Genomic DNA, 13242 nt, shown 5'->3' on the forward strand with positions numbered 1-13242 from the left:
TTATCTTAATACTATCTTGCAGTCACGTTTAACTGATAGTTAACTACGCAATAGATAGGGTTTCTGTGACTGTAAGGCCATTCTTTCTATAGAAGTTGAAAGTTAACCCAGAAAACAAAATTACCAAAGAAAAGAGGGAAAAAAGTTAATCCATGACTTCAAAATTACAAGAAGTCTCTTCTTTGATTATATGACTTTGTTCCCAATCTTTCATTGTTATTTATTTGTTATTTATTATTATTATTATTTTTGTAAACATCATTGTTATTTTTTTGTTTTGAGTTGGAACAAGCAAACGACTTGCCCTTAATATTTATTTAAACTCAGTCTATTTTTTTAATGTCCACGTAATTAAAAGTTTTACTGTTGTATATCACCAAAAAGGAAAAACTTTTATTACGTGTACCAACAAAGAAATTACCACAATAATAATTATTTAGAAACAAAACTTTTTTTTTTCATAATGTGACAATAAACAAATATTAGTGTAAAATTACTAATCAAAATTCATTCATAATGTTATTGATTTTTTTTTTTCATATTATTTATGGCTTATTGATTACTCAACTAGTTCAATTCCAACTGAATAGAATCACATAGACAACAAAATTTTTCCTATTAAGTTTTAACACAACTCTGTTTTCAAAATCTCAACTATTGGTTCCAATCTTATCAAATGTCAACCAAAGAGATAATGATAGTGGGCTTAGTCTAAATTTAATACGGGATAAGACATTATGTCATCTTTTTTCATGCTTAATACATATTTCTCTCAAACACTATTATATCAAAAATCTCAACAGCACAAAGAAAACGTGAAATTATGTTGAAATTATAATCTAATGGTGTTGAAGAAGAGCAGATATAATAGGCATAAAAAATGATAGGCATAATATCCTTTCCGTTTAGTACACCCAACAATTCAATTGAATTTTTAAAATTTATCTCTAACAATCCATGTATTAGAACTTTGCCCTTGAAATTGTAAGTAAAGGAAGACAGGCAAAATACTTGCAACAGCAGCAAGAAATGATGGGTTATCATTAAATTAAGAAAATAGTAAAATTTTCTGACACATTTACAAAGAAGCCAAGAGCCAAAAAGCTGCTAAATCTACAGCTTTTATTAGGCTATCAAGAATGTCAAAGGAAAGTAAAACTCCAAGTAAGCATCTGAGGGTAAAAACGAAAAACTATGCCATTTTTTTTTCCTATACTTTTTCTTATGCTTTGATTAAAATTACAGCTGGGGTGTAACTGTGAGGTTCCCACTGATGAGGGGGATGGGTTAGTGCTCCTTGCGGAGAAACAATCCTTGTCATCATGAACTCAATGATCCTAATTCATGAATTTCCGGCAGTTTGGAGCTTTACATAAACAAGGGACTTTAAATTCATCTGGCTCATCAGGATCAAACAAGTAGTCATACCTGCCAGTTACAATCAACATATGTTAAAACGGAACTTCATAAAAAGAAAATGCATGCTGAAATAATACCAATGCACGTGCACACAGAAACACATTCAGACAGAGATGTGGAAATACGTTAGCTCATCGCCAGCAGATACGTTAGTCTTAGCAATGAGTGCAATCCGGCTCTCGTCATCACCCACACTCATGATCCTTGCATAGCAATTTGGCATACACTGTATTAACATGAACCAAGAACTGGTAAGGTAAGATGAGATGACTAATAACCAGTAGTGAGGGTATAAGAAAGCAATGATGTACAAAAACGGATAAATATCAGCAATATTTAGCTCCTCCTATAGCCTATAAGCCAGTATCCCTTTTCAAAGACTGCCAATTTTTAATTTTTTTGAAGGGAATAATCGCACAAGTCCCAACCACAAAAAATGAGCAGTGTGCTATAGTTAGGTTGACTTACAGAATGGTTAATCAGCCGCGCTATATTTCCTTTATCAGTGGCATCTACTACCACTTCTTCACTTATCTTGAACAGCTGCAAAAAAATATGAAACCAGGAGAGTTTAATGTGATGAAATACAAACAATTAAGATGAGCAGGAAACTTCAACAAGGAACAGCAAAGAAAAAAGAAGAGGAAATCCCAATGACAAAAAGAGAAGTCCAGGGCAATGCTTTGGCATTTAAATCTAGAGGCCATAAACACAAGGAACAACCCAGGGGAGGGGGAGAAGGATTAACTCACATAGCAGTCTTTCCCTTCTAATCTATAGCGTGCCTCCCTTAGATCTGCAATGCTGCGCCTCACTTGTTCACCACGATATTCAAGAACCTGCTTCGGAATATATCATGGTCATTATTGCTACAATAAAGGTTGTATTCTGATTTAAATGGAAAGCTGGAACACAATGGATCATTGGACAATGGTTTCATGCTTCTGCAAATATGATAATCTTATTTCATACCATAATGGAAGCAAAAGAGATTTAAATTTTTGTCAACACCTGAACCAGAAACCAACTCGGTATAGTACTCTTAAGACAAAAACAGTTCAAAAAGAGAAAAGATACAGAAGAAAGGAAATTGGACTGTCAGGTTTTGCATCATTTAGAAACTACTGCACAGCCTTGCGCTTGAATTCAAAGCTATTCCCATGAATATGATGGCACATAACATGCTTTCTATGTTTTAACTACTGCGAAACTACTTAAGAAACCAAAGGTTGTTAAAATATTATTGAAACGAATCATTATACAGTATTCTTTAAGTCAGAAAAGATCATGTCTGAAAGACTTTCAAATTCTCAAATAGGCCAAGATACCATGGGTCTTTGTAATCTTTTCATATTTGAGTATAACATCCATACCATTTCTCCTTCTTGAATATTTCTACGTGCAAAGAGGCCCCATCCATGTATGCCCGATCTACCAAAGCAAACCCGTTCGTTTTCAGTTCTCTGAAATCATGCAAGCGTACCCATAAGACAATCAGAAAATCGATCACCACATGCAAATAAACCACTTCAGAAAGAGAAGATTTACCTGTAAGTAGCAAAGGCGTTCCTTGAAAGAAGAAAATGCCTGAGGTTCATTTACCGCCTGTTTGAAGGGGGGAAATGAGTAAAAGAGTTAAATAAGGGGGCTGGACATAGTTTAAATGTTACGTTCAAGATAAAACAATGAATAGGAAAACCCCATTTAGATTGGAGAAGATAAAAGATTTACTCTGTATGCATTTAAACTATGTATTGCATCTAAAGGATGATGGTAGTGACCCCTCACTTGATGAGCAATGGCTTCATCTGCTGCTCTCTAGCAAGTAGAAAAAATAAAAATGAGAAAGTGTTATTTTACACGAACTGATAAAGATGCAAAAGGACATAATAGAGGCAATGGTGGATAACAAGATCTCTATTGTGAACATAGGAAGTGAAGGAATCAAAGCAAAAAGCAATAAGAATGACATTTCACCATTACATCACATATAAGTCTGGATCCACTCAAGAGTCAGCAAGCACATTTGGCAAAGTAGTACTCGTTGTTAGTAATAATATATTGCTAACACAGATTGAGTGCTAAAATCAACATTTCCCAAAAGCACTTTCACTAGAAATATAAATAGGGCAAACAGCATAAAATAATTGTCAGAGACAATGTTAAGTTGATTGTTATCTTACAAACATTCACTGATGAAAACAAATATTCTCCAAGCTACCTTTTTTGTATGGTTTGTTCTTTGAAAGATACGACACCTAGCAGCAGAGAATGGCTCGTGTCCAGTGTTATCTGCAGGAGGAATGTCTTCTACCTTTGCTCTGTTAGATGAAATTAACCTTGACCCAGCTTTTTTCTTAGTTTGGAGAAGGCTTTTGGTTGAAATTACACCAAGAGGGGTTTGCATAATCAAAACAGTGTCTGGATTGGGAGCCCTGCAAGAAATTTGGACATGATTACGCTGAAAATAAGATTAAGATGAATTTCAAATAGACCCATATATGCGCAATAGGAAAAGCAATAGAAGTGATTGGCAAAAGCAAATCCTGTAAAGGAAACAGTAGAAAGAGATGAAGGAGAAACCATTTTGTTGTAATTGAGGATCCTATACCTGTGGTAAGCACAATAAGAAATCATTCTTGTTGTCTGTTTACCATTTTTCTCCGAACAATGCAACTGCATTTACAGGGGAGAAAATTTAATAATTATTTCATGGATAGTAAAATACCCATGAGAAAATAATGCAACTTATCAACTAAGTCAGCCACGAAACAGAATAAGCTCAGACTAAAATATGAAGAAGTATATTTTAATAATGATTATTGACATCAGATTTCATAAATATATAGCAGACTATTCTGCTTCTTTTATCGCAAGCCACCTCTACAAATTCTTTGCAAATCACCTGTATCACATACAGGTTTTTTCAAAAGAATAACATGTAAGTTTTCTACATTGTTATTGTAGTACATAGTGCTAAAAAAAAATGTTCTTGAAATGCTTAAAAATCAAAATTTATCATAAAATGATATAGGTACATGGAATTTTTTATTGTAAAGATCCTGTTGACTGTACTGCAAATGCAAAAGCAGGGAAAAATAAAGATGTTATAACCCATGCAGAATGGAAATGTAATACATAAATATGGCAATATAAATGGTTATGCAAGTAATAGATACGAATTTAATATTTAATATATAGGTGAAAAAATATTTTCCAGTAAAACCTTCAAGATTATGAGCAGTGATAATCTTCTTACAGCATGAAAATTAAGCTGCTTTATTCGATTAAAGCCCAAACAAGAAGTGCAAGGCAAAGCTCTATGAAGGTGACTGGTGAATGACCGTAATCAGTCATCAAATTGTATGATTAAAGCTAAAATTATAATTGCATAAACCAGGTTAATAAAATGAAAATGGGCATTAAATCTGTTCAAAATTAAATGCAAGTCCATATCAGAACATAACAACAATAATTATGCAAATGGAAGACAAGACAATCTGAGTGAATCCTCACCTCCATGCGATAACCGGCCCTTGATGCACACATGGCATGGAAATAAGTGGAACACTTGCAACATTGTGTGCACGAACCATGAATTTGCTTACAAATAACACAAATCTGAAATTCAATTAATGCAAACTTTAGATTGCATCGGCATGTACGACAGGACTAAGAGACATCTAAATGATAGTCATATTAAGAAATCTGAATCTTTATATTGCGCGTAAACCAGACTTGCTGAGAGAAACAACCAAATCAGATATATACTATTATAATGTGGTTTGAACGATGCAGCATAGAGTGAAATAAGCAAACAGTAACCTACATCAATTGATGACTAACATTTATTAACAGGGGAAAACTTTATTATTTTTTATTTGAACTCAAATGTATACACAATAAAGTGATAGACTGATAGTAATATACTATACTTTTTCTTTTAAGAAAAGATATGAAGTACATTTTCTAAACAGACAAGAAAGAAAGTAGTAACGATACCTCACCTTCACAAAAGAATTTGATGGAATGCTCAGAATACCCAAAGCAGGCTCCATCTTCTCATCACTAGCAAAAGAGACTTCAGGTCGAAACCAAGCACAAGTGACATGAACCCATAATGTGTCAACATCAGTTGGCTTTAGAGCACCACCTGAGTGTCCAATAATTTTTGAGAGAATAAGATTATAGACATTAATAACAAAGAAAAGATAAAAAAAATTTACGAAGCAACGTGACAGTATCCTAAACATAATAATCAAAAGAGGAAAAGAAGAGTAAAACTGATTTATGTGCATGTAGAAGGTTAAAAGAATCAAGTGGGGGAAATTCCACAAAATAGAATTCACAAGGAGGTGAGTCTATAGCATTATGAAACAAATAAAAGAATGACTAATTTATACACAATACACCTCAAATATTGCAGAAGAAGACACACCTTTTACAGGGCAAAGACAACACTCCCGCTTGATGTCAGGTGTTTCACAAGCTTTACAAACCCATGACGTAAAGTCTCGAACATTCCTTGCTCCATAGCATTCTTGATGAACAGCTATTTGACATCTATAAAATATAATGCAACTCTACATTAATTGTAATGCAATTCATCAGAGTCAAAAAAAAAAAAATCACCAAAAAAGTATTGGTTGATAGTACTAGCTTGCAGAAGAAGAAAAATTATGGTTTTATATGCAGATGATTTGATTGTCAGTGGTCCGACTGAAAAATGAGGATGGAAAAGATGCAAAAATGATTAGGCAAAGCAGAATGAGAGATTGCTGTACAAGTAATTGAAAATCATATGACAGGGTGCATATTCTTGTCAAATGCATTATGCAAAAACACTGCAGATACCTCAGTACGTTTATAAGCTATGAAATATTTAGCCCTTTGCAGTAACTTCTTCTAATCCCTTTGTCTTCATGGTTTGAACTTTGAATATTTACAATAGGTCAATAGCTAATAAACTGAAGATGCTATATTACCTGTTGCAAATGATAATTTTGTTGTAGTCCCAATCTTCAACCCATCTACATACAGCACATCGTTCTGTAGTCCACTTAGCACAAACAGGTTCATACTTTTCTGTAAGAGAAAATTGTTTATGGTTCCATTATGGCTCTGATAAATTCATCTAGGAAACTTATATTTTAAATTCGTACAAAGAAAGGAAGGAGTTAAAACTTAAAAGGTACCTTGCAAAAAGGTAAGCAACTTCTGCTTCCTTTCTTTTAAGGAAGGTTTTTTAGGTTTGATAGAAACTACAGCTTTAGCATGAAACTCTGCCAATTGCAGCATCTGAGAAGTCAAAAAGGATGTATTAATTATATTAACTTATGTCTTACAATAAAGGCCTTGTCCTCCATAAATCTGCAAACTGAATATTTCTTCTTCTAAGTGTCCCATATGCTACATCATAAGAGACTAGACTAATATTATAAGTTCCTAAGGATTCTCAATAGGTCAGTATCATTGGCATTTTGACACCGAGGACTTCATAATTCAAATAAAAAATCGACATTGATGAATAGTGATATTATTAAATTTAAGACCTTATTGCTAAGATGGAAAAAAAACTTTTAATAACACCAACTGGTAGAATGTTACTGATATATAGCAAGCCTAGAAGTACATCGAATGTATTATACTGAATTACAAGTCTAGAAAGAGGATGATTAGACACTTGAACAGTCATATTATACTAGAGTAACCTAATAAATAAGTTCATTATTTTCAGGGCAAAGAGATGGGGAATATTATGCACCAAAATCAAATAATGTAGACATATACGAACCCATTGTTCCAGTGATAGCATGGATCCTTTCACCCGAATACTTGTTCTCCAATTTCTAAATTTGGAACCTGTATGGCGTTCCCACTCAGGAAGAGCTTGCTTTTCAGTCTCACAAAAACCACACTTGCACACAACTCTGAAGAAGACCAAGGAAAACCATGAATTAATTTTTTTTCCCTCCATATCATAACCGAAAAGAAGAAATGAATCATTTAGAAATGATAATAACATCTTATTAAAAATTAGTATCAATCAGTTTAGAACAAGGTAATGCCACAGGAAATTAGATAGGTATCTGATTCTACAAGATGTTTAAAACATTTTACTTTAATCCCATCAAACCAAACAGAAATGAACAAGAGAACAAAAGCCAATAAATGTTTACTACAAGATTACTTTCATGAAAAGTATAAAATATTATGTGTGAAACTGCAAACATCATTCATTATCAATTTTCATTTATTGCACCTATGGACTTAGATTTCATATTCTGTATACTGAATTTCAATGAATTAGCATAAAAGAAGAGCATGTACATTCAAATTGATGGAAATATGGTCAACATTCAAACAGATGAAGGAATCCTTCCACTAGAGCAAGAGAGAATATTCTTCGGATATAACTTTTCTGTTGATTTACTAGTCACATAGACGAACTTAAGCATCAATGTTCTTAAAATTATCATCAGGTATTTTTTTTAGTAATCACAAAAGCCCAATAATGAACTATTGCCACCTTCGCCCTCTTTAAGAGAAAAAAGAGAAAAACACAAAATCAGAAAGTAAGACAGGTATATGATTGGATGTTTTAATTACCAATGTAGATGTAAAGAATCAATTCAACTCAAAAGCTTAAGCTGTTAGGTGAGGGCCTTTTTAATAGTTTATATTATATTTTAACACGCCCTCTCACACAAGAGTCTATTGGGCTTAAAGGGTGGATGATGCATCAGACCCAGCCTACCTGTGCTAAGAAATTCCACAAGAGAAAGTGAGGGGTGGTGATGATCGAACCCGTGACACTGAGGCTCTGATACCATGTAAAGAACCAATTCAACCCAAAAGCTTAAGTTGTTAGGTGAGGGTCTTTTTAATGGTTTATATTATACTCTAACAGTAGAAAAGGTATTAATCTTTTACTGCTTGCAATGCCTTTTTGAAATAAACCAACTAATTATAAGTAATAAATAACTATAGCAATTAAAAACAATGATGACAGAGACATCACAGGATAGGGGGGAAAATTATGCAAAATACTTTTGAAGGAATTTGTGCTTACAAGTGAAGGCTTGGGAAATATATGCCTTCCACACCATTGCAGAGAACAGTGACCTTGTTTGGAAGCACTAGCTGCCCACTGTTTTTGTTCCATCTATACCAAAAGTCTCCACGATTGTCAGAAATACAGATGACAAGAAGCAAAAATGACAGATATATTTTAAAAAAACCTAAAAAATATATGATAAATCACCAGATGAACTTGAATTCTAAGAAATGAGATTGGATGCATGAGAAAGTTACATGGAATTATTAAGTCAAGCTGCAATAAGGGGTGGAGAGAAGAAGTAAGAACCACATAAACTTACTTGACTTTTGGCTGTGATTTTTCTGAATCAGATAACTCAAAATTAAACTTCACTTTGCAAGTAGGGCAGAAATAATCAGTGCCTCCAAGATTCTTTAAAAAACAGAATATATCAATCAGAATAAAACAAAATGTCTCTTTATGAGCTTCGAATGCTGAGAAGTGACATTATTCAGACGTCAAGAGCAACGGAAAAACCTTGAAAAGATTGCTGGAGATTTTGTCGCATTCTGCATGCACCCACACTTTACATCCATCGCAGCGCACCTAATTCAAGGGGAACATCGGAAAGGGGAAACAATTAATACTTGGAAAAAAAATAGTTTTGAGCAGAAAACGACATAATCTTAAATAGCTGGAAGGATCCAACTAACTCACCCAGCTTCCACTATCTGAATGATTCCAAACTTTCTTGCATATGCCACAATAATGTTTAGATTTTGTTAACTGTCAAAAGAAAAATTGATTTCAAAGACTGCAAACTTAAATGTAAATTGTTAGGAGAACAAGGAAAGTTATACAAACCCTAGCACATGTTTTACATAGGAATTGGCTGCCAGGATTCAAATCCTTTGTTTTCTTTGGCGTTTTGAAAGGAAGGTCCAATCCACATACTTCACAGGGTCGGTTGTCTTTCTTCTTATCAAATAAATCCTACATATGGACCGTTATTTTGCAAACCGTTATTTAAAACTTAACCAGATGTCAGTAGGCTCCCTCATTCCCGCACTTTGATGTAGTATGGAGAAGGGCATAATAATTGCATAAGCTAAGCAAAACAAATTAGTACATCAAATCTACAAAGTCAGTCTTAGGCCAACTAATAAGAAAAGGACCAAGTAGAGCCACAATCAATTTTCAGTTTCAAATTTAAGTTTGAAATTATCAGCTTTCCTTAAGTATCATCTAAATACGGTGCATAAGTAGGTTAACAGACACTGAACAGCCATGCAGATCCCCAAATGAAAAAAATATGCCCTGTAGATGATGACTTACCTGGCTCAGAAAGTGGCATCCTTCATTCTGGTTTGAACCATCAACCTCACGGAAGCCTTTCAAAATAGAATCACTGTAACCATTGTTACAAGCGGCTGTATTTATATCTGCTATCAACTTCTCTGTAAAGCCCTGATCTGCCAAAAATGCCTCCTCTATTGCCTTTTGAAATTCGGAGGATTTACAGCTACTCAATTCAGACTGCCTCTGGAACCTAGTTCAAGTAATACCATGCCTAGTAAGCCCAAATTCTTCCGGAAAGAAAAATAAAAAACGATAGTTCTAGACAATTTAAACAAATAGACAACAACAACCAACAATTCACACCTGTCTACATATTCCATAAATGGAAAAATCATCCCATACTCTACCCACGCATAGTCCTGCTCAGCATCATAAAGCACAATAAATACACATTATCTCAAAAGATACATGTCACTAAATATCAAACAAGCTATATACACAAAGTAGCTCACAGTAAATAAATACCCTATGATTTTCATTCTCAGAGTACCCAAGAAACATCACGCAAGCTGCATCAGCTATACAAGACTTCAAGACCAGCTCAGGTGCCTGACAAATAGGATCAATAACAATGGCAGGCCAAAAAGGTTCCTTCTTCCTTGCTTTGGCCCACACTATATCACCTGCATAAAAGTCTTCTGGTCCATACAACCCATCTTTCTTCTTCTTCTCCTTCAAAACTCTCTCATCACCCGTTAATTCCACAAACCCCACAACATCTTCAACAAACACCTTACCACGCTTGGCGTCAAAATTCTTAAGCAGCACCTCCTCACACAATGTGGGAGGCTTGTGACCGTTCTTCCCTTTCCTCGCACCATGGTTAGAATTTTTCGTTGCCCTGAAATTCAACTTCTTCCCACACTCAAATTCATAATCAGGCAAGCTAGTAGCACCCTTGTTGCTATCCTTTCTCCAATCCTCAATAACCGAATCATTGAACCTCGAAGGAAGCACCTGTACTCGGCCCCGCGAAGTCCGCACCAGCGGCGGCCGCGTAGCATTCTTCTTGACTCCTTCGCCGCCGTTGCCGCCGCCCCCCTTCGAGTTCGATTCAATTTCGACCTTCTCAGAAACTCCACCGCCGGCGCCGAGTAAGCCGCGGAAGCTCATGGGAATTACGCCGGCGAGGAGATTCAGAGGGTAGTGCTCATTGGTCTTCTTCTTCTTCCTCTTCCGAGTTTCTGCCGCGCACTCGTCATCCTCAACCGCCGAGGCACCGAGTCTGCACCGCTTCTGACTCGGCATTTGGGATTTCAGGTTCCGCTTGATTATCATTCTAAAAAGAAGGAACGATCAAATACTCCACGCTCTGAATTTCGCTCCCGAAAAAATCGAAACCGAAAACAGAACATAAACCCTAATCCTGAATAGAACAGAATTCCAAGAAACAGAGCAACGGTAGAAAAGGAAAATTGGAAACCCAGTGGCGAATTGAAATCCCGAGCATAGAAACGCAGCAAAAAGGTTTTCGGAGGAAATTGAGTTACTGAGAATGTCTGGAAATTTCGATTGACGAGATCGAATGAAGCAGAGACTCTGAAAAGAAAGAGGGATCTGTTTTCGGCCAAACTGAAGAGAACACGAGAGAGAGAGAGAGAGAGAGAGAGAGAGATATTAAAAATAAAATATTATTATATGAAAAAATTCCGAGATAAATTGCAATGTAATAGTATTAGAAGAAAAAAAAAATCAAGAAAAAAAGGGAAAAAATTTGTAGAGAGGAAAAGTTGGAGGAGAATGAGGAAGAAATTTCGGCGTTATCTTGAGTTTATGTTAATGTTTTAATGTGCTGCGTGCGTGAAAATGTATGTGCAGTGGCTTACTTGGTCGTCACGTGTTGTTGCAGCTCAATTTTCTTGTTGGTAACAGGTGATTGTATTTATATAATCTGGTTCAGCATCATGGGCCTGGTGGTTTGGGACAATGGCTGTGTCAATGGAAAAAAAAAAGACGCGCAAATTTTTTTTCCATGAAATTTGGAGCCTTATTAATGTGTCAATTGCGTATATTATGTATGGATGGAAAACATGATCATGTTTTTTTATTGTTATTGTCCTTCCTTTTTTGTTCTGTGATTCGGTGTATCGTTTTGGAATTTGCCACCATGGTAGTGTACTAAAATTTATGTTCCTTGGGATTTGATATTTTTTTTTTGAATATCTATTTATAAACGAGTGTTGTATTCTCCGGTGGCGAGGTTTATGAGATTTTTTAGCTGGGGATGTAAAATTGCAATTAATGTGAGTTTTCCTTTATTATTTTCGCGTGTTTCGTGCGTAATATTGAGATCCTTTGGGTTTTTTTTTGAAAATCGCTAGTAGCTTGGTCCGAAATTCCTTGTTTAGCAGAGCCTTCTTTTTTAGGTGGACGACGTGCAACAGTGCATAGGCAGCAGCACAAACAGTTCCAAAGAAATTTATTCTGAACTTGAAGATTTACTTTTGCTGTTGTTGTTAATGTTGTTCTTAAAAGTTTTACTATTTGGTTTTTACGATTTTGGAATTTGATGTATGTGTCTGAATCGAAGAGCAGCGTTAGCTCCTGGTCCGAGCGAAACGTGAGTTTCCTTTCCCAACCTCACATGTTTAATTGATTGAATTTACTCACTATTCAGCCCTAATTTCACATCTCTATTTATTGATTTTTTTTTATTTTAAAAATATTTAAAGAGGAAAAGTCGTGGATCATCATCACCCCCAAGGTCTCCCTTTTGTGCAGTCTTATATATGAGAGAAAACTGATTTGGTTTTTTTTTTTTTTACTTTTGTTTTTAGTTTTATTTGAAGAGGAAAGGAAACCAATAGTGTTTTGCACGGTGGCAGTGAAGCCATGGAAATTTGTTAAGTATTGCTATTATTTGTTTATAATTAAATCTCGAAGTTGGACTAATCACAAGCATTGATGTATTCCCAAGAATATACCTTTTGTGGATATCTAATTTGTTGCAAATGGATAACATAATTTATTCCGAAAAGACGACTAACATACGAAAATGGGTTATTCAGATCGGAAACTCGTCTAGAAGATTGATAAAAACTAAAAAGGGGAAAAATGTTTAAAGTCTGAGCTACAAGTAAAAGAAGAAAAAGGTGGGGGAAAAAATGGTTTATTGAATTATTTTTATTTTATTTTTAAAGAAAGAGACATAGAAAGCAGAAGGATCAGGGGAGGAAGACGATGTCAGGATAAGAAATACCACGATCTGAAATGACAAGTTGGATTACTTGAAACCTCAATTGATCTCTCACTTTACTTAACATAGTTAGATTTTGAAGCCACACGGACATGAGTGCAAGAAGCTTTTCTCTATCTGCATCCTCCTCATCTCACTTGTATTTTCGATTTGTAATTATTTTTTTATTTTTTTCAATGGCAGACTATACCTAGAAAGATCAAAGGTCAACCATGCTAAGTCAACGTCA

At 35.0% G+C, this 13242-nt stretch overlaps 1 protein-coding gene across 2 annotated transcripts; it reads right to left on the reverse strand.

Annotated features, from left to right (window-relative positions):
* Positions 1–1075: 1075 nt before the first annotated feature.
* On the reverse strand, positions 1076–11457 carry LOC133300596 (histone-lysine N-methyltransferase ATX4-like). 2 transcript variants are annotated; one of them, XM_061500171.1, is made up of 23 exons: positions 10283–11457; positions 10121–10176; positions 9794–10007; positions 9323–9451; positions 9176–9244; positions 8996–9064; positions 8799–8890; positions 8492–8584; positions 7214–7349; positions 6615–6717; positions 6405–6504; positions 5858–5982; positions 5427–5572; positions 4936–5040; positions 4031–4095; positions 3641–3854; positions 3151–3237; positions 2968–3024; positions 2793–2882; positions 2172–2258; positions 1888–1962; positions 1545–1645; positions 1076–1428 (listed from the first exon to the last, which is right to left on the reverse strand). In XM_061500171.1, the coding sequence occupies exons 1-23, from the start codon at positions 11093–11095 to the stop codon at positions 1338–1340; spliced, it is 3117 nt and encodes a 1038-aa protein (XP_061356155.1). In that variant the 5' UTR covers positions 11096–11457; the 3' UTR covers positions 1076–1337. The 2 variants fall into 2 exon arrangements, with proteins under 2 accessions (XP_061356155.1, XP_061356154.1); XM_061500170.1 differs by having other exon boundaries at positions 2172–2261.
* Between the last annotated feature and the right edge of the window lie 1785 nt (positions 11458–13242).

Source organism: Gastrolobium bilobum, unplaced genomic scaffold (genome assembly GCF_033153095.1).
Source record: "Gastrolobium bilobum isolate Gb01-03AN ecotype WA unplaced genomic scaffold, APGP_CSIRO_Gbil_v1 utg4315, whole genome shotgun sequence".
Taxonomy (NCBI): Eukaryota; Viridiplantae; Streptophyta; class Magnoliopsida; order Fabales; family Fabaceae; genus Gastrolobium; species Gastrolobium bilobum.